Here is a 24,873-nt window from a genome sequence, read left to right as displayed (position 1 = left end):
TATTCTGGTTACAAGTACTTTGACTAATACATGATTTGCAAATCTTTTCTTCCAGCCTTTAGTTTGTCTTTTCATTCTCTTAACATCCTTTTGCAGTGCAAATGTTTTAAATTTTGATGAAGTCCATTTGTCATTTTACAAATGGATCATGCATTTGGTGTAATATCTAAGAATTCTTTGCCTAATCCCAGGTCATGAAGATTTTTTTCTACATTTTCTTTTGAAAGTTTTACCTTTTACGTTTAGATCTATGAACCAATTTGAGTATGTGGTTGAAGTTTATTACTTTTTGCATATGATGTTCAATTGTACCACTCATTGAAAAAAATGTTCTGTGTTCCATTGAATTGCCATTGTGCTTGAGTCTGAAAGCCTATGAAGCAGGAGTGTCAATGTCTGGGCAGGCAAAGGTGGATCACTCAACTCAAGCAGAAAGAGAGCAAATTCACCCTTCCTGCAATTTTTTGTTTTGTTTGAGTCCTCAAGAGATTGGATGATGCCCACCTACATTGGGGTTGACACCTGCTCTACTCTGCTCACTGATTCAAATGCTAATCTCTTCTGGAAACACTGGCAGAGATCCACCCAGAAATACTTTCACTTACAATCTGGCATCCCTTAGACCAATCACGCTGACATGTAAATTGTCTTTTCTTCTGGTGCCACTAGTGCTTCCTGTGCTTTTGACACAATTTTTTAAAAGCTCCAAGTTTCCAAACTTCTGAGATGGTCTGTGGCAAAGGGAGAGCTTTTCCTGTATTTCCCTCTGTCAGACAGATCCCAAGGCAACTTTTTCTTGTGCTACAAAATTTATAAGGAATTTATCAAACAGTTCTTTCAATTTTTGTGCTCTACTTAGCTTTTGGTCTAAAGTTCAGTGGCAACTAGGTTGGGAGATAATTTTTACTGAGGGACACAAGCTCTATTTAGAATTCTTCCTTCTTTACAGTAATTATGCATGTGTGTGACCCTGTGGACTGTATCCTGCCAGACTCCTCTGTCCACGGGATTCTCAAGGCAAGAAGACTGGATGGATTGCCATGCCCTCCTCCAGGGGATCTTCCCGACCCAGGGACGGAAACTAGGTCTCCTGCACCACAGGCAGATTCCATGTGTCTTATATGGAGCATTGGCAGGCAGGTTCTTTACCAACTAGCACCACCTGGGAAGCACTTACAATTATTAAGTTTTTATTATTTGATTGAATACATTGCAGGCTTCCTTGGTGGCTCAAATGGTAAAGAATCTGCCTGCAATGTAGGAGACTGGGTATTAGATCCTTCTTCCTTGAGGATGAATTTTCTTCCTGAAGGTTCCTCATTACCCTGCAAAAGAATCTACATTGAGGTTATCCCACCATTTCCCCAGACAAGCCAGAAAATTCCTAAGTGTCCATGAAAATAGGTTTCTGGAAGGTAAATCCTCCCATCAGTTTGACAATCATTGTGAACTTCTGCTTAAACTCAAGCTTAGATTTTCCCATCCTGAATATAATTTCATGTAACATAATACCTGAAGCACCCCTGGGGGGAAATATTAATACTATTAACTCTACTGACAAGAAGGTTAAGTAACTTGTCCAAGGGATTCTTAGATTTAGAATTTAAACACAAGTCTTGTGACTCCAAATACCATTACTCTTTCTTTCTAAAAAAATCTTAGCAATCATCCCGAGTGATCAGCTGCCAAACTGTTCACCAATGTCAGTGTACTCCACCAATCATTCAAGCTTCCCTTGCATGCTGACATTTAGTGAAGGCAGAGCAGGTTCTGAATACAAGTCAAATTGATCACAGTATCAGTTAATTTTTACATAGCAAATAAATGAAGGCCAGAGACATTATAGCCACAAAGACCCTATTTGAGTTCTACTTGTATTCACTTTCTTACAATAGATGCATTTCTTTTTCTGTACAAAATAGTATGAATTATCTCACAGAATTAAGACTAGGTAAAAAGTCAGCATGTAAAATTTTTAATCCTGTCCCTAGAATGTAGTACTTCCTCAATAAATGAGGATTGTTATTGATTAATTAGTTAACTATTATTATATTTTGAATATAGTATATAAAATATTAAGTAGATGAGCATGCTAGATAAAGTGTATTCAATATATCTTTTTTTTTATGAGTAGTGAATTATCATGGGTAATAAGTTTCCATGATTCAAGCAGTCTCCATTTGCAATTAGACCAATTTTGAAAACAGCGCTCAGGATAGCAGCAAACTGGACTGCAGAGTAGGGTTCAGGAAATGAGACATAAAGAAAAGAGTTTCCTCAAAGAAATGAATTAAAACCTGGTTAGGATTTATGCTACTCTGTATTGAAAACTGTAGAGGATTAAATTTCAGCCATCTTTACTCTAAAGAAATATATAAAGCAAAAGTTCATTGAACTGCATTTTCATTTCAAGGGATTATTTTAAAAACTTCATTATTAGCATCTCACTCTGTTGCTGGGAAGTAAAATAAAACTATCAGCCTTGTTGCTTATATCAGTTGCTCATTCTCTTTTGGAGAACGCTGTAAGTGAAGGTTTTCCCCAAGGCACATTTTCTCATCTATGTTTTGGAACAAAAACAACAGGGAAGAAAATGTTCCCAAATGTCATGTTTAGAGATTGTCATCATTATGAGAATAATGTTGAAACATCAACCTGAAAAGAATTTATTAGGTGCACTTGTATTGAAGGATGGGCTTCCCAGCTGGCAATAGTGGTAAAAAACCCACCTCCAGTGCAGATGTAAGAGCGGTGGATTTGATCCTTGGGTTGGAAAAATCCCCTGAGGAGGGCATGGCACCCATTCCAGTATTCTTGCCTTGAGAATCCCATGGACAGAGGAGTCTGGCAGGTTACAGTCCATAAGGTCATAAACAGTCAGACCTGACTGAAGTGACTTAGCATGCATGCACAGATTGAACAATAACATGAATTTAGACAAATATAGCACAGAGCAGTAACTGTCTAGTTAAGACAGAACTGAAGCATAAAGCAATAATAAGAAATACAGTTTCATAATTAAGCACTGAAGGTGGTACATCAAAGTGGCACAGAATGATGGCATTTGATCTCCATGAAGCTAACTTGAAGAGACAGAACAATTTCCTGGCCAAGTATAACAAAACACACTCAGTGTTATGTTTCCAAAAGGAGAAGGTGTAAATCCAAAGGGATAGTCTGTTGGATCATAGCAGTCTAAGAGAGAACAGTTAGTTGCATCAATTATGGGTCCGGCAACAATGTCAAATGGGTAACAGATACTACAATGATGACCTGGGTTTGATCCCTGGGATGGGGAGATCACCTGGAGAAAGGAATGGCTACCCACTCCAGTATGCCTGCCTAAAGAATTCCATGGACAGAGGGGTCTGATGGGCTACAGTTCATGGGGTCACAAAGAGTTGGACATGACTAAGTGACTAACACTTTCATGTTCACTTTTCCAACGATGGCATTTTATCATATTCATTTCTTTACCCCCAGTGCAAAGTTCTGTGAATGTCTCTGTAGAGCTGTTTCTTCCAGATACTTTAGAAGACTCTAAGAATATAGGGCTGAAAATGAGAAATTAGTCTCAAACTCTCATGGAGCTCATATGTGTAAAGAATATACCAGATAGTAATGAAAGCTATGAAGGGTCCTGTTATACAGAAAAACTGAGGAGAGGAGGATGATCAGGTTGCCTTTCCCAAGCTAGTGACAAGATATTTCAGCTGAGAATTGAATGACAGGAGAAGCCAGCCAGCCAAGTAAGGATCTGGACAAGCACAACAGGCAGAGGGAACAGCTAATGCAAAACCCCTATTAGGGAATGAGTTTGGTGTGGTGGTGAAACAGAAAGAAAGACAGTGTGGATTTAATGTAGGAAGCAAGGAGTAATATAAAATGGGGTTGGAAATGGAGCAAGATTTATATCATCTAGGCCCTTGTGAGTTTGAGTTGAAGTAAATTATTATAAGTGTGATAAGGAATTGGGCAATTCCCTTATATTAATATTTTAAAAACTGCTTTGGCTGATATATGGAGAATGAATTATAGATGGGCAAAAGAGAAGGTAATCGCAATGGTCAAGAGAAAGTTGATGGTAACTTGGACAAGGATACAGTTTGTTGGATAAATGACTAATCAACATGTATTGGTACCCAGATACATAAATGGGAGAAAGAATCAAAGATAATGAAAGAATGTGGAGCCTGGGTGAGAGACTCTTGAAAGATTCTCTGTGGGCTAGGGTCATGAAAGTTGGAAGAGTGGGTGCCATCAGAGAAGAAGGTAAATCCTGTTTGGGATATATTAAGAACTGGTGATGAAATATATATTCCCAGGAATCTGGAGAGGTTGAAACTAACAAAACCTAAGAATAAAATGGAGAAATGCAAATCAGAACTACCATGAGGTATCACCTCACACTGGTCAGAGTGGCCATAATCAAAATGTTTATAAACAGCAAATGATGGAGAGAGTGTAGAGAAAAGGAACCCTCCTACACTGATGGTAGAAATGTAAATTAGTGCAGCCACTATGGAGAAGAGTATGAAGGTTCCCTAAAAAACTAAAAATACAGCTACTATACGTTCAGAATTGTGGTGGTGGAGAAGACTCTTGAGAGTCCCTTGGACTGCAAGGAGATCCAACAAGTCCATCCTAAAGGAGATCTGTCCTGGGTGTTCATTGGAAGGACTGATGCTGAAGCTGAAACTCCAATATTTTGGCCACCTCATGTGAAGAGTGGACTCATTGGAAAAGACTCTGATGCTGGGAAAGGTTGAGGGCAGAAGGAGAAGGGGACAACAGAGGATGAGATGGTTGGATGGCACCATTGACTCAATGGACATGGGTTTGGGTGGACTCTGGGAGTTGGTGATGGACAGGGAGGCCTGGTGTGCTGCAGTTCATGGGGTCGCAAGGAGTCGGACATGACTGAGCAACTGAACTGAACTGGACTGAACTGATACATTTAGAAGAAGAGATGGTTGGATGGCATCACCAACTCAATGGATATGAATTTGAGCAAGCTCTGGGAGTGGGTGATGCAGGGAAGCCTGGCTTGCTGCAGTCCATGGGGTTGCAAAGAGTTGAACATGACTGAGCGACTGAACTGAACTGATGCATGCATGCGAAGTCTCTTGAGTCATGTCTGACTCTTTGTAACCCTACAGACTGTAGCCCACCAGGCTCCTCTGTCCATTGGATTCTCCAGTCAAGAATACCAGAGTGGATCGCCATGTCTTTCTCCAGGGGGGGGGTCTTCCCAACCCAGGGATCAAACCCACATCTCTTATGTCTCCTGCATTGGTAGGCAGGTTCTTTACCACTAGTGCCACCTGGAAAGTCTAGAGCTATCATATGACCAAACAATCAATCTCACTCTTGGGCATATAAACATGACCAGAAAAAAAAAAAAAAAAGGTTCAAAAGAATACATGAATCCCAATATTCATTGCAGTGCTGTTTACAATGGCCAAAATATGGAAGCAACCTAAATGTCCAATTGACAGTGAATGGATAAAGAAGATATAGTGTATATGTACAGTGGACTAGAAAGAATGAAACAATGCCTTTTGCAGCAACATGGATGGACCTGGAGATTACCATACTAAGTGAAGTAAATCAGACAGAGAAAGACAAATATATGATATCACTTATATGAAGAATCTTAAAAAAAAATGGTACCAATGAACTTATTTACAAAACTGAAACAGACTCACAGAGAATGAGCTTACGGTTACCAAGCAGGGACGGAAGTGGCGAGGGATACATTGAGAGTTGAGATTGACATGTGCTCACTTCGATATTTAAAATAGTTAACCAACAAGGAACTGCTGTATAGCAGAGGGAACTCTGCTTAATACTCTGTTATAACCTAAATGGGAAAAAAATTGGAAAAAGAATTGAAACACATATAACTAATTCACTTTGTGTACACCTGAAACTAACACAACATTGTTAATCAACAATGTTAATCAATGGTAATCAACAATACTCCAGTATAATTTTTTTAAAAGCTGAGGATAAAATGGAAATGGTTACTTATAAGTCATTGTAATAAATACCACAATAAGATCAGAAGTATAAAGGGGCAAGAGGAAAAAGTGAGATCTCCTTAAAGATACTTTTAAACCATTCGATAAAAAATGTTATTTTCCCCATAAAGCTCAAGTTTCATTTCTCTAGTAGGTGAAGGCTGCAACTGTGTAAGCCAGGGGTGCCAAGCTGATCATGAAAATGTAAACGGTCATTTGTTGGCTTGCCTCTCCCTTATCTAAGAGGCAATGGAATCACATCATTCCCCAATTTATATCAAATATGTCATATGTCCAATCCCCTTCCAAGAGACAATTAATTCTTTCCTCTCTAATCTCACTCATCTTTACCTACTATGGATCCTTGCATATATTAGTAAACAAGAAACATTTGTTGATTTAAATGGACACAATCTATTTAAAACTTGTTTACTTGTGTTTATATTACTAGTGTATCTCTTTCTCTATATCACAGTACAAGAAGACTGCATATCTCCTATTTCCCTACTTCCCCAATTTCCTTACCTCCCCAAAGCTCTTGCCACTCCTTGTATGGATACTTCTCACTCTGGGTATTGTTGAACAGAGACTATTTTTAACCACATTTGTATGGCTGGGTAAAGGGAATCTTGTGAGGAAAAACGAGATTGTTGTGGGGATTCTGAATAGTTCTGTCTGAGCAATACAGAAAAAGAAGGAAAGGTTTGTCCTTCTAAAGAAAAACCCAAAAGAATGTAAGAAAAATATCATGCTAAACCAAGCAATACTGGCAACCTAAGATACTTACACACAAGGAATCAAGAAAAAGTTAAAGACGCTACAAATTTAACAGTGAATGCAAAATCTGAGTGACTGTAAAGACCTGGGTTTGAACTTGTGGCTTGGGTTTATAACTACCACTAGGGACAAATAAATCCAAGAAATGTTCATATACCTGTCCACTGCTTGCTTAGGAGTGCCACTTGATAAGCATTATTTAAAAATAAGGTACTAACAAAAGATTTAATATTCCCATGAAATTTAGAGATCCAGGGGCCAAATGGAGGTGGCCAGCAAAATGTCACCCCAAATCACAATCAACCAAAAGCCTTAGGCTCCAAAAAATACTGCTCTTATCTTATGGATCCCTTCTATATTCATCCACATTCAGTCCTAGCTTATGCCTCCCTTGGGGACTTTCCCATTATGAAGCAGAGATGAACCCATTTCTTTCTCTTTACAGATGTGACCTTAATCAGAGAGGAAGTTATGCAGTCACCTTACTTCCTCCTAAACCCAGTAATGCCCAGGAGTTCAAGTGAATATACACCCAAGAGTAAGTCTGGGCTCCATAGTCACATGCCTGCCATTAGATAATGTGTTAGACACTACACTGCTATCCTATTATAAAATGTGTTTCACTTGATTGGTATTTGTCTTAACCTTCCCCCATTTCCTCACTCAAGGAACACTTTATCTCCCAAATAAAACAAATAACACTGTCAGAAAGTTTATCCTAATAATTAGCTTGAATTTATTGCTCTACAAGCACTAAATCTTTCCCCTTCATAGTCACTGGGAACTCTAAAACATTTGTGCATCATTACCCACATCCCTCCTGAATCATGGTTTAAGCAGGCAGAGTCAAATCTTTCATTATTTCCTCATTATTTCCTTACTTCCAGTTATTTTCTCATTATTTCTCACTATTACCTTACTCCCAATCCTTCACATCATTAGTGTTTTTCTATAGCCTCCATCAGTCACCAGCATCTCTGTTGCATTGAGGGTCCCAGTGTTTAAATCTTTTCGATGGAGTGCTTTTTTGGAAAGTCCTTATTTATTTCCTAAAACTCAGCAATGCCCTTATTGATATATCATACATTGACTTAATTTTCTGTCTAATGTAATCCTTGTATGGTTCCTATAATTCCAACTTCTGGCTGATTAATGAGATAAAGAGAAACCTGCCTTGCTGTAATGACTGGAAGAATGAACTTTTCCTGATATGCTCATTTAATACTTTTCCAATTCTGCTTTGTTCATTTATTCAGTGAGTTACATCCATTTGTGTGTCTGTAGCTTTGAAATATTCCTAACACTCTTCCCTGAGTAATGTAATTAATGTACTTTGTTTAGTTCTTTCATCAACATCAGGCTGTGTCAATTGTCTACAAGACTAAGTCACAGTGATTGGGACAGACACTTGATGGATTATCAGTTCACCAATATTCTCTGGATTCTACCCAGAGAATATTTACATAATTTTTCCCACTTAAAATATATCCTTTTCTCTGATAATGAGTGATGTTGAGCATCTTTTCATGTGTTTGTTACCCACTACAATATTGTAAAGTAATTAGCCTCCAACTAATAAAAACAAATGGAAAAAAATAATTTTTTTAAAAATAAAAAAAAAAAAAATCCCTTTTTGCTCAGAGCTCATTCCATTGATCGGCAACATTCCCCACTGTGACATTATCCCTTAGTTTTGCTTTGCTTGGCAGAAACTCTCACATGATTTGACACTGTATAGACAGTAATTTAAAAATTACACTCAGAAATGACACACAAGGATATGAATTCTATAGCAGCAACTATAAGCTTTAGCTTAGATCTTTGTTTCTCTTGGAATTCGTCTAGTTCTAAATATTCTGACCAAAGACTTAGAAGCCAAGAAAAAATATTCTCTGTGGTCTTCTTTGCTTACCAACAGATATATGTCCATTTAAAAAGTGTAAGTTGAATAATAGCTACTAAGTCAACAGTGGAATGCATCAACCAAGGAAAATAAAATCCTAGTATGACCAGCTTGTTATCTGAGGGTGTGAGAACCTAGATTGTGCCAAATGTAAGATTCTTAGTAACTCTTACCACATACCTGACATCAGACTAAGTCACTTAGAAAGAGTCTAGCCAATACCATGACTTTCTCTAAACATTTCCTCTAAGCATCCTTTAGTGGAAGTTTAAATTTCACATCTTCAGGCTAAAATGAAATTCCTTAAATCTTTCCTTGCATGACTTGTTTTGAAACACAATAAGCTCTCTCTTGATTGACCAAAATAATTATGCCTGTGTGCAGTTTCCAAGATTTAAATTGGGAATAAATCTTGGCAGAATAAAGGATCTGGCACTGAACTTTGCTGGGTATAAAGAAGTAGGGGTGGGAATATGCTCTTAGGAGATTTTACAGGGAATTTAACATTTTGAACATTGACTATTCCACCATCTCCTAAACACCTCCACCATCACTAACTTAGAATCACTAAAGTTTGTGTAATGCCTGAGCATTTCTGAACCCAGATAGCAAGGAAATTTCATTGGCTTCCTGCTTTAAAAGACTTTTTCTATTCCTAGATATTTGTATTTTCTTCTAAGTTTTGTTTCCTCTTGGTTTATTTTTTTTTTAAATATAACTTTTCAAAGTATCTGGCTTTTATTTTTGCTATATAGGATGTAAGGTGAGAATCTGATTTGTTTCTTTTTCTAAATAGCCAATTTCAACACCATTCTATTTCTAATTGAGTAGTATTTTTACTTTACAAAAACAGAGGTTAAAAAAATCTGTAGTTCCTAAGTGACCTACTTGAGTTTATCAAAGCCTTTATTAATAAAAATAATCTAAACAATTACATATTGGCACAAGGATAGTTGAAGAAATAGTCATTTAAGCCCCTTATAAAGTGTTATATTACTGTGAAATTGTTCTGAAATAGGAAATCTCTATTCTTCCTCTCCTCTCCATTACATAAATATACTTCTCATCCCCTACCTTTTTATCTACAAACCTAAACTTCCACCCTCTGCTTTCCATAGCCTGAAACTCTCCTCCAATCTCCATTTTTATGTCCCAAAGCTTTTTTTCCTGTTAAAATTCTCCAAAGACATTCATTTTGTTCTAACACAAAAAGATGGCTTTAGAGTTGGATAAACCTGGATTCAGACCTTGGCTTGATTACTCGGTCATTGGTGACGTTGAATAAATTACATGCTGAGTAAGAGTCCACTATATGTACATATGTATAGTGGACTATTACTCAGCATATTCCACTGTTCCTTCATATGGGCTTCCCAGGTGGCACTAGTGTTAAAGAACCCACCTGCCAATGCAGGAGACATAAGAGACACTGGTTTGATCCCTGGGTCAGGAAGATCCCCTGGAGAAGGAAATGGCAATCCACTCCAGTATTTTTGCCTGGAGAATCCCATGGACAGAGGAACCTGGCAGGATCAATGGAACGGGACAGAAAGCCCAGAAAGAAACCCATACACTGTGATCAATTACTCTATGACAAAGGAGGCAAGAATACATAACGGAGAAAAGACAGTCTTTACAATGAGTGATGCTGAAAAAACTGGACAGCCACATGTAAAAGAATGAAATTAGAGCGTTCTGTAACACCATATACAGAAGTGAAGTGAAGTGAAAATTGCTCAGTCGTGTCCGACTCTTTGCAACCCCATGGACTGCATAGTCCATGGAATTCTCCAGGTCAGAATACCGGAGTGGGTAGCCTTTCCCTTCTCCACGGCGTCTTCCCAACCCAGGGATCGAACCCAGGGATCGAACCCATGTTTCCCACATTGCAGGCGGATTCTTTACCAGCTGAGTCACAAAGGAAGCCCAACACCATATACAGAAAATAAACTCAAAGTGGATTAAAGTCCTAAATGTAGTAAAAGTGAAAGAGTTAGTCACTCAGCCATGTCCGATTCTTTGTGACGCCATGGACTGTACCTCGCCAGGCTCCTGTGTCCATAGAAATCTCCAGGCAAGAACACTGGAATGGGTTGTCATTCCTTTTCCAGGGGATCTTCTCAAATCAAGGATTGAACCTGGGTCCCCTGCATTACAGGCAGATTCTGTACGATTTGAGCCACCAGGGAAGCTAAATGTTAGACTAGATACTATATATCCTAGAGGAAAACAGCAGAAAACTTTTGACATCTATTGCAGTCATATTTTTTTTGAACCTGTCTCCTAAGGCAAAGGAAACAAAAGTGAAAATAAACAAATGGGGTCTAATTAAACTTAAAAGCTTTTGCACAACAAAGGAAACCATAAGCAAAATGAAAAGACAACCTACAGGATGGGACAAAATATTTGCAAAGATGAGATTGACAAGAGTTTAATTTAAAAAAATATAAACAGCTCATACAACTCACTATCAAAAAACAACCCAGTCAAAAAGTGGGCAGGAGATCTAAATAGACATTTCTCCAAAGAGGACATACAAATGGCCAATAGGCACATGAAAAGATGCTAAACGTCATTAATTATCAGAGAAACGCAAATCAAAACTACAGTGAAGTATCACCTCATACTGGTTAGAAGGGCCATTGTCAAAAAGTCTACAAATAATAAATGCTGGAGAGGGTGTGGAGAAAAAGGAACCCTCCTATATTGTTGGTGGGAATATAACTTGGAGCAGCTACTATGGAAGACAGTATGGAATTTCCTTAAAAAAACTGCACCTTGTCTTTTAAACTTAAAAATAGCTTTCAAATCTTTATATTTAGAAACACAAGAATTTTCTCCCCTTCTCAAAACAAATTAACTATTCTTTGCCTTTTACTGTTCTTCATAAATTTTATAATAAATCTGCCAAAAGAATTCCATTGAGGATAATTTTTCTTTGAGAATACAAATCTTATTTATCTAGATTTATAATTTTTATACACTTACCTTATGTCTTCAAGAACAGTTTGATGAAATTTTTGTCACTATTCATCACTAATTCATTAGGACAATTTTCCAGACAATAAACTGTTCAGTATAATATGTTCTCCAACTAAATTTTATGTTATAAAAATTTTGAATATACAGAACAAATTGAAAGAATGATAAAACATATTTCATGTATCAAAAATCTAGATGGAACAACTGTGAAATTTTTGTCATTTCAGAGGGAGACAGAGATCATGACACTTTTAAAAATTGACATCCTTTATATCTCTTAAGAAAAAGAATTTTCCTTCATAATTTTAATACAATTAATGCCTAGGATAAAATTAACATAATGTGACATAAAGATTGATATAACCCTAATGTAACATAAAGTCACTCCATGCTTAAATATTTGCCAATTGTCCAGAAAAAAATTCAGTTAGCTTATTTTTAATGAGCAAAAATCCAGTTGAAATCTATTGATCATATTTGGTTGTATATCTTTTCAGTCTCTCTTCATTGAGAACAGTTCCAATACCTTTTTTCCTTTTTAATAACACTGAATTTTGAAGAAAATGGGCCAGTTGTCTTGTAAAACTTCTACAATCTGAATTTGCCTTACTGATTACTTCCATCTGGATGTCAATTATCTTGCTTCTTTTATCTCCTATTTTTCTATAAACTGGAAGTTTGGTTTAAAAGAATAATTAGCTTCAAGATAAACAAGTACAGTAAGAATGCTTTACAGGGAAGGCTGCTTATTTCATGTTATATTACATCAAGTCTGTTCAGTTCAGTCACTCAGTCGTGTCCGACTCTGCGACCCCATGAATCGCAGCGTGCCAGGCCTCCCTGTCCATCACGAACTCCAGCAGTTTACCCAAACTCATGTCCATTGAGTCTGTGATGCCATCCAGCCATCTCATCCTCTGTCGTCCCCTTCTCCTCCTGCCCTCAATCTTTCCCAGTATCAGGGTCTTTTCAAATGAGTCAGCTCTTTGCATCAGGTGGCCAAAGTATTGGAGTTGCAGCTTCAGTATAAGTCCTTCCAATGAACACCCAGGACTGATCTCCTTTAGGATGGGCTGGTTAGATCTCCTTGCCATCCAAGGGACTCTCAAGAGTCTTCTCCAACACCACAGTTCAAAAGCATCAATTCTTTGGCGCTCAGCTTTCTTCACAGTCCAACTCTCACATCCATACATGACCACTGGAAAAACCATAGCCTTGACTAGATGGACTTTGTTGGCAAAGTAATGTCTCTGCTTTTTAATATGCTATCTAGGTTGGTCATAACTTTCCTTCCAAGGAGTAGGCATCTTTTAATTTCATGGCTGCAATCACCATCTGCAGTGATTTTGGAGCCCAGAAAAATAAACTCTGACACTGTTTCTACTGTCTCCCCAACTATTTGCCATGAAGTGATGGGACCAGATGCCATGATCTTAGTTTTCTGAATGTTAAGCTTTAAGCCAACTTTTTCACTCTCCTCTTTCACTTTCATCAAGAGGCTTTTTAGTTCCTCTTCACTTTGTGCCAAAAGGGTGGTGTCATCTGCATATCTGAGGTTATTGATATTTCTCCCAGCAATCTTGAATCCAGCTTGTGCTTCTTCCAGCCCAGCGTTCCTCATGATGTACTCTGCATATAAGTTAAATAAGCAGGGTGACAATACACAGCTTTGATGTACTCCTTTTCCTATATGGAGCCAGTCTGTTTTTCCATGTCCAGCTCTAACTGTTGCTTCCTGACCTGCATACAGGTTTCTCACGAGACAGGTGAGATGGTCTGGTATTCCCATCTCTTTCAGAATTTTCCACAGTTTATTGGGTGTGATCCACACAGTCAAAGGCTTTGGTGTATTCAATAAAACAGAAGTAAATGTTTTTCTGGAACTCTTGCTTTTTCAATGATCCAGCGGGTATTGGCAATTTGATCTCTGGTTCCTCTGCCTTTACTAAAACCAGCTTTAACATCTGGAACTTCACAGTTCACGTATTGCTGAAGCCTGGCTTGGAGAATTTTGAGCATTACTTTGCTAGCATGTGAGATAAGTGCAATTGTGTGGTAGTTCAAGCATTCTTTGGCATTGCCTTTCTTTGGGATTGGAATGAGAAATGACCTTGTCCAGTCCTGTGGCCACTGCTGAGTTTTCCAAATTTGCTGGCATATAGATGTAGCACTTTCACAACATCATCTATCAGGATTTGAAACAGCTCAGCTGGAATTCCATTACCTCCACTAGCTTTGTTCGTAGTGATGCTTTCTAAGGCCCACTTGACTTCACATTCTAGGATCCCTCTAGGTGAGTGATCACCCCATCATCATTATCTGGGTTGTGAAGATCTCTTTTGTACAGTTCTTCTGTGTGTTTTTGCCACCTCTTCTTAATATCTTCTGCTTCTGTTCGGTCCATACAATTTCTGTCCTTTATCGAGTCCATCTTTGCATGATATGTTCCCTTGGTATCTCTAATTTTCTTGAAGAGATCTCTAATCTTTCCCATTCAGTTGTTTTTCTCTGTTTCTTTGCATTGATCGCTGAGGAAGGCTTTCTTATCTCTCCTTGCTATTCTTTGGAACTCTGCATTCACATGAGAATATCTTTCCTTTTCTCCTTTGCTTTTTGCTTCTCTTGTTTTCACAGCCATTTGTAAGGCCTCCTCAGACAGCCATCTTGCTTTTTTGCATTTCTTTTCCATGGGGATTGTCTTGATCCCTGTCTCCTGTACAATGTCATGAACCTCCATCCATAGTTCATCAGGCACTCTGCCTATCAGATCTAGTCCCTTAAATCTATTTCTCGCTTCCACTGTATAATCATAATGGATTTGATTTAGGTCATATCTGAATGGTCCAGTGGTTTTCCCTACTTTCTTCAATTTAAGTCTGAATTTGGCAACAAGGAGCTCATGATCTGAGCCACAGTCAGCTCCCGGTCTTGTTTTAGCTGATTGTATAGAGCTACTCCATCTTTGGCTGCAAAGAATATAATCAATCTGATTTCAGGGTTGACCATCTGGTGATGTCCATGTGTAGAGTCTTCTCTTTTGTTGTTGGAAGAGGTGGTCATGGTGAAGAGGTTTGACAGAATGTGGTCCACTGGAGAAAGGAATGGCAAACCACTTCAGTATTCTTGCCTTGAGACTCCCATGAACAGTATGAAAAGGCAAAATGATAGGATACCTAAAGAGGAACTCCCCAGGTCAGTAGGTGCCCAATATGCTACTAGAGATCAGTGGAGAAATAACTCCAGGAAGAATGAAGCGATGGAGCCAAAGCAAAAACAGTGCCCAGCTGTGGATGTGACTGGTGATAGAAGCAAGGTCCAATGCTGTAAAGAGCATTATTGCATAGGAACCTGGAATGTTAGGTCCATGAATCAAGGCAAGTTGGAAGTGGTCAAACAGGAGATGGCAAGAGTGAATGTCGACATTCTAGGAATCAGCAAGCTAAAAAGGACTGGAATGGGTGAATTTAACTCAGATGACCATTATATCTACTACTGTGGGCAGGAATCCCTTAGAGGAAATGGAGTAGCCATCATGGTTAACAGAAGAGTCTGAAATGCAGTACTTGGATGCAGTCTCAAAAACGAGAGAACAATCTCTGTTCATTTCCAAGGCAAATCATTCACTATCACGGTAATCCAAGCCTATGCCCCAACCAGTAATGCTGAAGAAGCTGAAGTTGAACGGTTCTATGAAGACCTACAAGACCTGTTAGAACTAACACCCCAAAAAGATGTACTTTTAATTATAGGGGACTGGAATGCAAAAGTAGAAAGCCAAAAAACACCTAGAGTAACAGGCAAATTTGGCCTTGGAGTACGGAATGAAGTAGGCAAAGGCTAATATTACATCAGGTGACACATAAAATCAAATTGTTTTACTATTGGCAATGCCAAGTTTGAGCACTTAATTAAGATGGTAAGGGTCAAATCATTCCATGGTAAAGTTGTATATTTTTATTCTTACAAATAGAAAGCTAAGTGTAGGGAGATACTTTGGCTCCATGTGATTATATCCTTTTTTAGCTTTATTGATGTGACAATTCAGCATGATGTGATTTTTCAACATGATTCACATTTGCATTGTGAAAGGATTCCTACGATCAAGTCACTTAACATTTCCTTTTTTTAGTGAAAACACAAGTTCTACTCTCAGCAAATTTGATTAAATCTACAGTGTTATCAACTACAGCCATCATTTTATACCTTAGATCCTCAGACCTTATTTATCTTATAATTGAAAATTTGTACTCTTACCAGCTTCTCCCTATTTCTCTCCCTCCTGGTCATTAGCAACAACCATTCTACTGTCTATTCTATGTGTTTGGCTTTTTTTTTTTTTTTTTTTTTTTTTAGATTCCATATATGTGATTCCATGCAGTATTTTTCATTATCTTTCTGGCTTATTTTACTTAGCATAATTTCCTTCAGTTTCAACCATGCGGCCACAAATGGCAGATTTTCCTTCTTTTTTAAAGCTTAATAATATTTCATTGTATACATATATTCTACATTTTCTTTAAGTACATTTTATTTATTAATTCATCATCCAAATACAATCCAACAAATTGTCAGAACATCGCATTTTCTTTATTCATGTGTTCATCCATGAACACTGTGTTGTTTTCATACTGTGGCTATTATGAATTATGTTAAAATAAACATGAGGGTACAGATATCTCTTCCAAATAATGATTTCATTTTTTAGTTATATACCTGAAGTGAGATTGCTGATTCATATGGTAGTTCTATTTTTAATTTCATGAGGGATCTCCATACTGCTATCCATGGTGGCTATACCAGTTTACATTCCCACCAACAGTCTACCAAGTTTCCTTTTTTCCAGCATTTGTTTTCTTTTATTTTTTGATAATAGATATCCTAACAAGTATAAGGCAGTATTTCATTGTAGTTTTCATTTGAATTTCCCTGATGAATAAGTGGTGTTGAGCACCTTGTCATGTACTTGTTGGTCATTTGAATGTCTTCCTTGGAAAAAATACTGATTCAAGTACTTCATCTATTTTTAAACTGAGCTATATGGTTTTTTGCTATTAAATTGTATGAGTATCATGTATTTTTTGAATATTAACTCCATATTGGATATGTTGCAAATATTTTTTCCATTCTATAGGTTGTCTTTTGTTTTGCTGATTGTTTCTTTTGATGTGCAGAAACTCTTAAGTTTTATGTAGTCCTACCTTCTGATTTTGCTTTTTAAAAAATTTTATTTTTTATTGAAGGATAATTGCTTTATAGAATTTTGCTGTTTTCTGTCAAACCTCAACATGAATCAGCCATAGGTATACATATTCCCACCCTTTTGAAACTCCCTCCCATCTCCCTCCCCATTCCACCCCTCTAGGTTGATACAGAACCCCCATTTGAGTTTCCTGAGCCATACAACAAATTCCTGTTAGTTGTTTATTTTATATATGGTAGTGTACATTTCCATGTTACTCTTTCCATACATTTCACCCTCTCCACCCCTCTCCCCATGTCCATAAGTCTGTTCTCTAAGTCTGTTTCTCCAATGCCCTGTAAATAAATTCTTAAATAAACAAGAATTTTCTAGATTCTGTATATATGCATTAGAGGACAATATTTATCTTTATCTTTCTGACTCACTTCACTCTGTATAATAGGTTCTAGGTTCATCCACCTTGTTAGAACTGACTCAAATGTGTTCCTTTTAATAGCTGAGTAATATTCCACTGTGTATATATACCACAACTTCTTTATCCATTCATCTGTTGATGGACACCTAAATTGCTTGCATGTTCTAACTATTGTAAATAGTGCTGCAGTGAACAATGGTATACATGTGTCTCTTTCAATTTTGGTTTCCTTAGAGTATATGCCTAGGAGTGGGATTGCTGGGTCATATGGTGGTTTTGTTGTTAGTTTTTTAGGGAATCTCCATCCCATCTTCCATAGTGACTGTATCAATTTACATTCCCACCAACACTGCAAGAGTGCTCCCTTTTCTCCACACCCTCTCTAGCATTTATTGTTTGTAGAATTTTTGATGATGGCCATTCTGACTGATGTGAGGGGATAGCTCATTGCAGTTTTGATTGGCATTTCTCTAATAGTGAGTGATGTTGAGTGTCTTTTCATGTGTTTGTTAGCCATCTGTATGTCTTCTTTGGAGAAATGTCTTTTTAGGTCTTTTTCCCACTTTTTGATTGGGTTGTTTGTTTTTCTGGTATTGAGTTGTATGAGCTGCTTGTATATTTTGGAAATTAATCCTTTGTCCATTGTTTCATTTGCTATTATTTTCTCCTTTTCTGAGGGTTGTCTTTTCACCTTGCTTATAATTTTCTTTGCTGTGCAAAAGCTTTTAAGTTTAATCAGGTCCTACTTGTTTACTTTTTATTTCCATTACTCTAGGAGGTGGATCATAGAGAATCTTGCTTTGATTTATGTCATCGAGTGTTCTGCCTATGTTTTCCTTTAAGAGTTTTATGGGTTCTGGTCTTACATTTGCATCTTTAATCCATTTTGAGTTTATCTTTGTGTATGGTGTTAGGAAGTGTTCTAATTTCATTCTTTTACATGTACCTGTCCGGTTTTCCCAGCACCATTTATTGAAGAGGCTGTCTTTGCCCCATTGTATATTCTTGCCTCCTTTGTCAAAAATAAGGTACCCATAGGTGCATGGGTTTATTTCTGGGCTTTCTATCTTGTTCCATTGGTCTATGTTTCGGTTTTTTGTTTTTTTTTTTTTTTCCAGTACCAGTCTTGATGACTGTAGCTTTGTAGTATAATCTGAAGTCAGCAAAGTTGATTCCTCTAGTTTCATTCTTCTTTTCCAAGATTGCTTTGGCTATTCAGGGTCTTTTGTGTTTCCATATGAATTGTGAACTTTTTTGTTCTAAGTCTGGGGAAAATGCCATTGGTAATTTGATAGAGATCTCATTGAATCTGTAGATTGCATTTGGTAGTACAGTCATTTTCAGAATATTGATTCTTCCTACCCAGGAACATGGAATATCTCTCCATCTGTTTATGTCATCTTTGATTTCTTTCATTAGTGTCTTATAATTTTCTGTATACAGTTCTTCTGTCTTCTTAGGTAAGTTTATTCCTAGATATTTAATTATTTTTGTTGCATTGGTGAATGGGATTGATTCCTTAATTTCACTTTCTGATTTTTCATTGCTAGTATATAGAAATGCAAGTGATTTCTGTGTATTGATTTAGTATCCTGAAACTTTGCTAAATTCACTGATTAGCTTAGTAACTTTCTGATACTATCTTTAGGGTTTTCTATGTACAGTATTATGTCATCTGCAAACAGTGAGAACTTTACTTCTTTTCTGATCTGGATTCCTTTTATTTCTTTTCTTTTCTGATTGCTGTAGCTAGGATTTCCAGAACTATGTTGAATAACAGTGACAAAAGTGGACTCCCTTGTCTTGTTCCTGATCTTAGGGGGACTGCTTTACTATGTTGAGGTAGGTTCCTTCTATGCCCATTTTTTTTAAGAGTTCTAATCATAAATGGGTGCTGAATTTTGTCAAAGGCTTTTTCTCCATCTATTGAGATGATCATATGGTTTTTATCATTCAATTTGTTAATATGGTGTATCACATGGATTGATTTGCATATATTGAAAAATCCTTGCATCTCTGGAATAAACCCAACTTGATCTTGGTGTATGAGCTTTTTGATATGTTGCTGAATTTTGTTTGCTAAAATTTTGTTGAGGATTTTTGTATCTGTGTCCATCAGTGATATCAGCCTGTAGTTTTCTTTTTTTGTGTTGTCATTGTCTGGTTTTGGTATCAGAGTGATGGTGACCTCATAAAATGAGTTTGAAAGTGTTCCTTCTTCTGCAATTTTTTGGAAGAGTTTTAGAAGGATAGGCAATAACTCTTCTCTAAATGTTTGATAGAATTCTCCTGTGAAGTCGTCTGGTGCTGGGCTTTTGTTTTGGGGGGAGATTTTTGATCACAGCTTCAATTTCAGTGCTTGTAATTGGGTTGTTCATAATTTCTATTTCTTCCTGGTTCAGTCTTGGAAGATTGAACTTTTCTAAGAATCTGTCCATTTCTTCCAGGTTATACATTTTATTGCCACGTAGTAGTTCCTAATCATCTCTTATAATCCTTTGCATTTCTGCATTATCTGTTGTAATCTCCCTTTTTCATTTCTAATTTGGTTGATTTGAGTCTTCTCATTTTTTTCTTGATGAGACTGGCTAAAGGTTTGTCAATTTTGTCTATCTAATCAAAGAACCAGCTTTTAGTTTTATTAATTGTTACTAATGTTTCTTTAATTTCTTTTTCATTTATTTTTGCTTGGATCTTTATGATTTCTTTCCTTCTACTAATTTTGGGGATCTTTTGTTCTTCTTTTTCCAGTTGTTTTAGGTGTAAAGTTAGGTTGGCTCTTCAATGTTTTTCTTGTTTCTTGAGGTAGGATTGTATTGCTATAAACTTCCCTCTTAGAACTGCTTTTGCTGCCTCCCATAGGTTTTGAGTTGTCATGTTTTCATTGTCATTTGTTTCTAGAAAATTTTTGATTTCCCTTTTGATTTCTTTAGTAACCTAAAGAAATTAGTAGGTTATTTAGAAATGTGTTGTTTAATCTGCATGTGTTTGTGTTTCTCACAGTTTTTTTCTTGTAATTGATATCTAATCTCACAGCACTGTGGTCAGAAAAGATGCTTGATATTATTTTAATTTTCTTAAATTTACTGAGGTTTGATTTGTGACCCAAGATGTGGTCTATCCTGGAGAATGTTCCATGTGCACTTGTGAAGAAGGTGTATTCCTCCACATTTGGGGGAAATGTCCAGAAGATATCAATGAGATCCATCTCATCTAATGTATCATTTTAGACTTATGTTTCCTTATTAATTTTCTGTTTTGATGATCTGTCCATTGGTGTGAGTGGGGTGTTAAAGTCTCCTACTATTATTGTGTTACTGTCAATTTCTCCTTTTTGTCTGTTAGTGTTTGTTTTATGTATTGAGGTGCTCCTATGTTGGGTGCATCAATATTTACAATTGTTTTGTCTTCCTCTTGGATCAGTCTCTTGATCATTATGTAGTGTCCTTCCTTATCTCCTGTAATCTTGTTTATTTTATGGTCTTTTTTGTCTGATATGAGGATTGCTACTCGAGCTTTCTTTTGCTTCCCATTTGCATGGAATATATTTTTCCATCCCCTCACTTTCAGTCTATATGTGTCTTTAGGTCTGAAGTGGGTTTCTTGTAGACAGCATATATATGGGTCTTGTTTTTGTATCCATTCAGCCAGTCTGTGTTTTTTGGTTAGAGTATTTAATCCAATTACAGTAATTATTTGAAGTATATATATATATATATATATATATATATATATATATATATATATATATATATGTTCCTAATGCCATTTTCTTAATTATTTGGAGTTGATTTTGTAGACCTTTTTTCTCCTCTTGTATTTCTTGACTATATATGTCCCTTTAACACTTGTTGTAAAGCTGGTTTTGTGATACTGCGTTCTCTTAACTTTTGCTTGTCTGAAAAGCTTTGGATTTATCAATCAATTTTGAATGAGATCCTTGCTGGGTATAGTAACCTTGGTTGTAGATTTTTACCCTTTCAGTACTTTAAATATATCCCGTCATTCCCTTTTGGCCTGCAGAGTTTCTGCTGAAAGATCAGATGTTAAGCATAAGGGTTTCCCTTGTATGTTACTTGTTGCTTCTCCTTTGCTGCTTTTAATATTCTTTCTTTCTGTTTAGTCTTTGTTAGTTTGATTAGTATGTGTCTTGGTGTGTTTCTCCTTGGGTTTATGCTGTATGGGACTCTTTGTGCCTCTTGGACTTAATTGACTCTTTCCTTTTCCATACTGGGGGAATTTTCAACTATAATCTCTTCAAAAATTTTCTCATACCTTTTTTTTTTTTCTCTTCTTCTTCTGGGACCTCTGTAACTCAAATGTTGATGTGTTTGATATTGTCCCAGAGGTCTCTGAGACTGTCCTCAGTTCTTTTCATTCTTTTTATTTTATTCTGCTCTTCAAAAGTTATTTTCACCCTTTTATTTTCCAGCTCACTGATTTGTTCTCCTGCTTCAGAAATTCTGCTATTGATTCCTTCTAGAGTATTTTTAATTTCAGTAATTGTGTTGTTTGTCTCTGTATGTTTATTCTTTGATTCTTCTAGGTCTTTGTTAATTGATTCTTGCATTTTCTCCATTTTGTTTTCAAGGTTTCTGATCATCTTTACTATCATTATTCTGAATTCTTTTTCAGGTAGTTTGTGTATTGCCCTTTCATTTATTTGGGCTTCTGTGTTTCTAGTGTGTTCCTTCATTTGTGTAGTATTTCTCTGCCTTTTCATTATTATTTCTTTTAACTTATGTTTGAGGTCTATGTTTGAGGTCTCCTTTTCCCAGACCTCAAGGAAAGTTGAATTCTTTCCTTGAAGAAGCTTGAATTCTTTCTTCCTTTTGGTTTCTGCCCTCCTAAAGTTGGTCCAGTGGTTTGTGTAAGCTTCGTATAGGGTGATATATGTGCTGAGTTTTTCTTCGTTTGTTTGTTTTTCCTCTGATAAGCAAGACTGAGTGAGGTGTTACTCTTCTCTGCTGATGATTAGGTTTGTAGTTTTGTTTTGTTTGTTGTTCAGATGAGGTATTCTGCATAGGATGCTACTGGTGGTTGAGTGATGCCAGGTCTTGTATTCAAGTGGTTTCCTTTGTGTGAGTTCTCACTATTTGATACCCCCTGGGGTTAGTTCTCTGGTGTTCTAGGGTCTTGGAGCCTCCAAAGGCTCAGGGCTTGATCTCAGGTCAGGAACGAAGATTCCACAAGTGGTATTTTTTGGCATTAAGTGAGATTAAAACAAATATCCAAAAACGAAAAACTAAAGATGAATCACAAATGGCAGTTACAAAATCAGACAAATAATAATTAAGACAATGGAATATACAGATGTACATATACACCCATAAGCAAAGTCAAAACAGTCCAACAAAAATAAAGTACAGTAGATTTATCAAAAATTATATTTACCAGTTAAGAACAAAATTAGTTAAAGCACAAACTGGAAAACAAAACTAAAGCAAGGTGCCAAGTGGGGAATAAAGCAATGAAAACAAACCTAACAAATATGTTGAGAGGAAAGAAAAGAAAGAAAAGAAAGAATAGATATGTAAAGTTAAACAGAGGTAGATGAAGAAAATTTATATACATTAAAGATTAACTGCAAGGGGTAAAGAACAGTAGGAAAAGAGAACAAAGGAATAAATGTAGAAAAATATAACAGGTTTAAAGCATTAAAATTTTTAAAATGAGAAAAGGAAAAAAATGAAGAAGAAAGAATCAAGGGGAAAAAAAGGAAAACTCCACAGAATTGCAAAAGCCCAACCTAGAGGTGAGGTTTATAACAACAATAAAAAGTGTGATTGAATATACACGTATCCATATACACCCATAAGCAAAATCAAAACAGTCCAACAAAAATAAAGTACAATAGATTGACCCAGCAAACCAAGGAAACCAAAAATTTTTTCTACCAGAACAAAACTAACTAAAGCACAAACTGGAAAACAAAACTAGAGCAAGGTGCCAATTGGGGAATAGAGCAATAAAAATAAAACTAATAAATATGTTGAGAGGAAAGGACAGAAAGAAAAGAAAGAAAGAATAGATATGAAAAGTTAAAGAGGTAGATAAAGAAGATTTATATACATTAAAGATTAACTGCAAGGGGAAAAGAACAGTAGAAAAAGAAAAGAAAGGAATAAATGTAGAAAAAGTAATAATAGGTTTAAAAATTAAAATTTAAAAAAGAGAAAAGAAAAAAAAGGGGGGGGGGGAACTCCACAGAACAGCAAAAATCCAACCTAGAAGCAGGGCTTTATAACAGCAATTAAAAATGTGACTAAGGGAAAAAAGAAAAGCTCAAAAGCTTAGCTGGATTTCTTAGTGCCAATAAAATCGACAACTACAACAGAGGGGGTGAAAAGGAAAAAAAAAGAAAAGAAAAGAAAAAAGAATCTACAGAATAAGTCAGAAACTAAGAATAATAAATATTTTTTTAAAATATTAGTTTTTTAAAAATAATAGTTTTATTTTCATTGCTCTATTCCCCAATTGGCACCTTGCTTTAGAGTTGTTTTCCAGTTTGTGCTTTAGTTAGTTTTGTTCTGGTAGATAAAATTTTTGGTTTCCTTGGTTTGCTGGGTCAATCTATTGTACTTTATTTTTGTTGGACTGTTTTGATTTTGCTTATGGATGTATATGGATACGTGTATATTCAGTCACACTTTTTATTGTTGTTATAAACCTCACCTCTATGTTGGGCTATCCAATTCCTTTCCCTTGCTGGGAGTGACAGTCTATCTTACCACAGTCTACAGGGTCCCAAAGAGTTGAACACAACTGAAGCAACCCGGTATGCATAGGCGCAAGACTCTTTTTGCCTCGGGAAGCTCTGTCCCAGTGAGAGTTGAGCATGAAGGTGGTGCAGCTGCTTGGGTTGTGGGGACCCTGGTGGTGCCAAGTGTGCAGGGACATGGACTGCCTCCACAGCAGGAGTTATGGCCTTACCAGAGTCTTTTCTCGAGGCTTTTGTAGCTGGAAATCCGAAGGCCTCTTTGGCCAGTCTTTCTCTGTAGCTCCGTCCATTCAGGTACTTAGAGGGCTCCCTTGCCTGGGGTCCTACTCTGTAGTTTGGCGCATCAGGCACTTAAAGGGGCATCCTGGGTGGGGTCCTTCTCTGTAGTTCATTGAGTCATGTGTTTGATGGGCCAGCCTGTGCAATTGTTCAGCTGCCAATACTGTGCTGGTGTGTGGGGAGAGGGAGGCTATGGTGATGGCTCCACCTCCTTACGTGTGACTCAGCAGTATTGCCTTGCTTCCATGTCTGCCTGGCTTGCTTGCTTTCTTTCTTTCTTTTTTTTTTTTCTTTATTAGTTGGAGGCTAATTACTTTACAATATTGTAGTGGGTTTTGTCATACATTGACATAAATCAGCCATGGATTTACATGTATTCCCCATCCTGATCCCCCCTCCCACCTCCCTCTCCACCCGGTCCCTCTGGGTCTTCCCAGTGCACCAGGCCCAAGCACTTGTCTCATGCATCCAACCTGGGCTGGTGATCTGATTCACCATAGATAATGTACATGTTTCGATACTTTGTTGCACCAGCATTTCCCACCATGATCTCCCTCACATCTCCTCAATCTA

General features: G+C 36.9%; 1 protein-coding gene across 1 annotated transcript in view; it reads right to left on the bottom strand.

Moving 5' to 3' along the window:
- Positions 1–24,311, bottom strand: part of MROH9 (maestro heat like repeat family member 9) — a 227,068-nt gene extending 202,757 nt beyond the window's left edge. The window contains exon 1 of the mRNA XM_065936410.1: positions 24,234–24,311. Within this exon, the coding sequence (XP_065792482.1) occupies positions 24,234–24,311 (78 nt within the window). The remainder of the gene's footprint in view (positions 1–24,233) is intronic.
- Between the last annotated feature and the right edge of the window lie 562 nt (positions 24,312–24,873).

The sequence above is a fragment of the Muntiacus reevesi genome, chromosome 5, assembly GCF_963930625.1.
Source record: "Muntiacus reevesi chromosome 5, mMunRee1.1, whole genome shotgun sequence".
Lineage (NCBI taxonomy): Eukaryota > Metazoa > Chordata > Mammalia > Artiodactyla > Cervidae > Muntiacus > Muntiacus reevesi.
The sequence above is the reverse complement of the archived record's forward strand: the minus strand, read 5'-3'. Positions and strand labels throughout refer to the sequence as shown.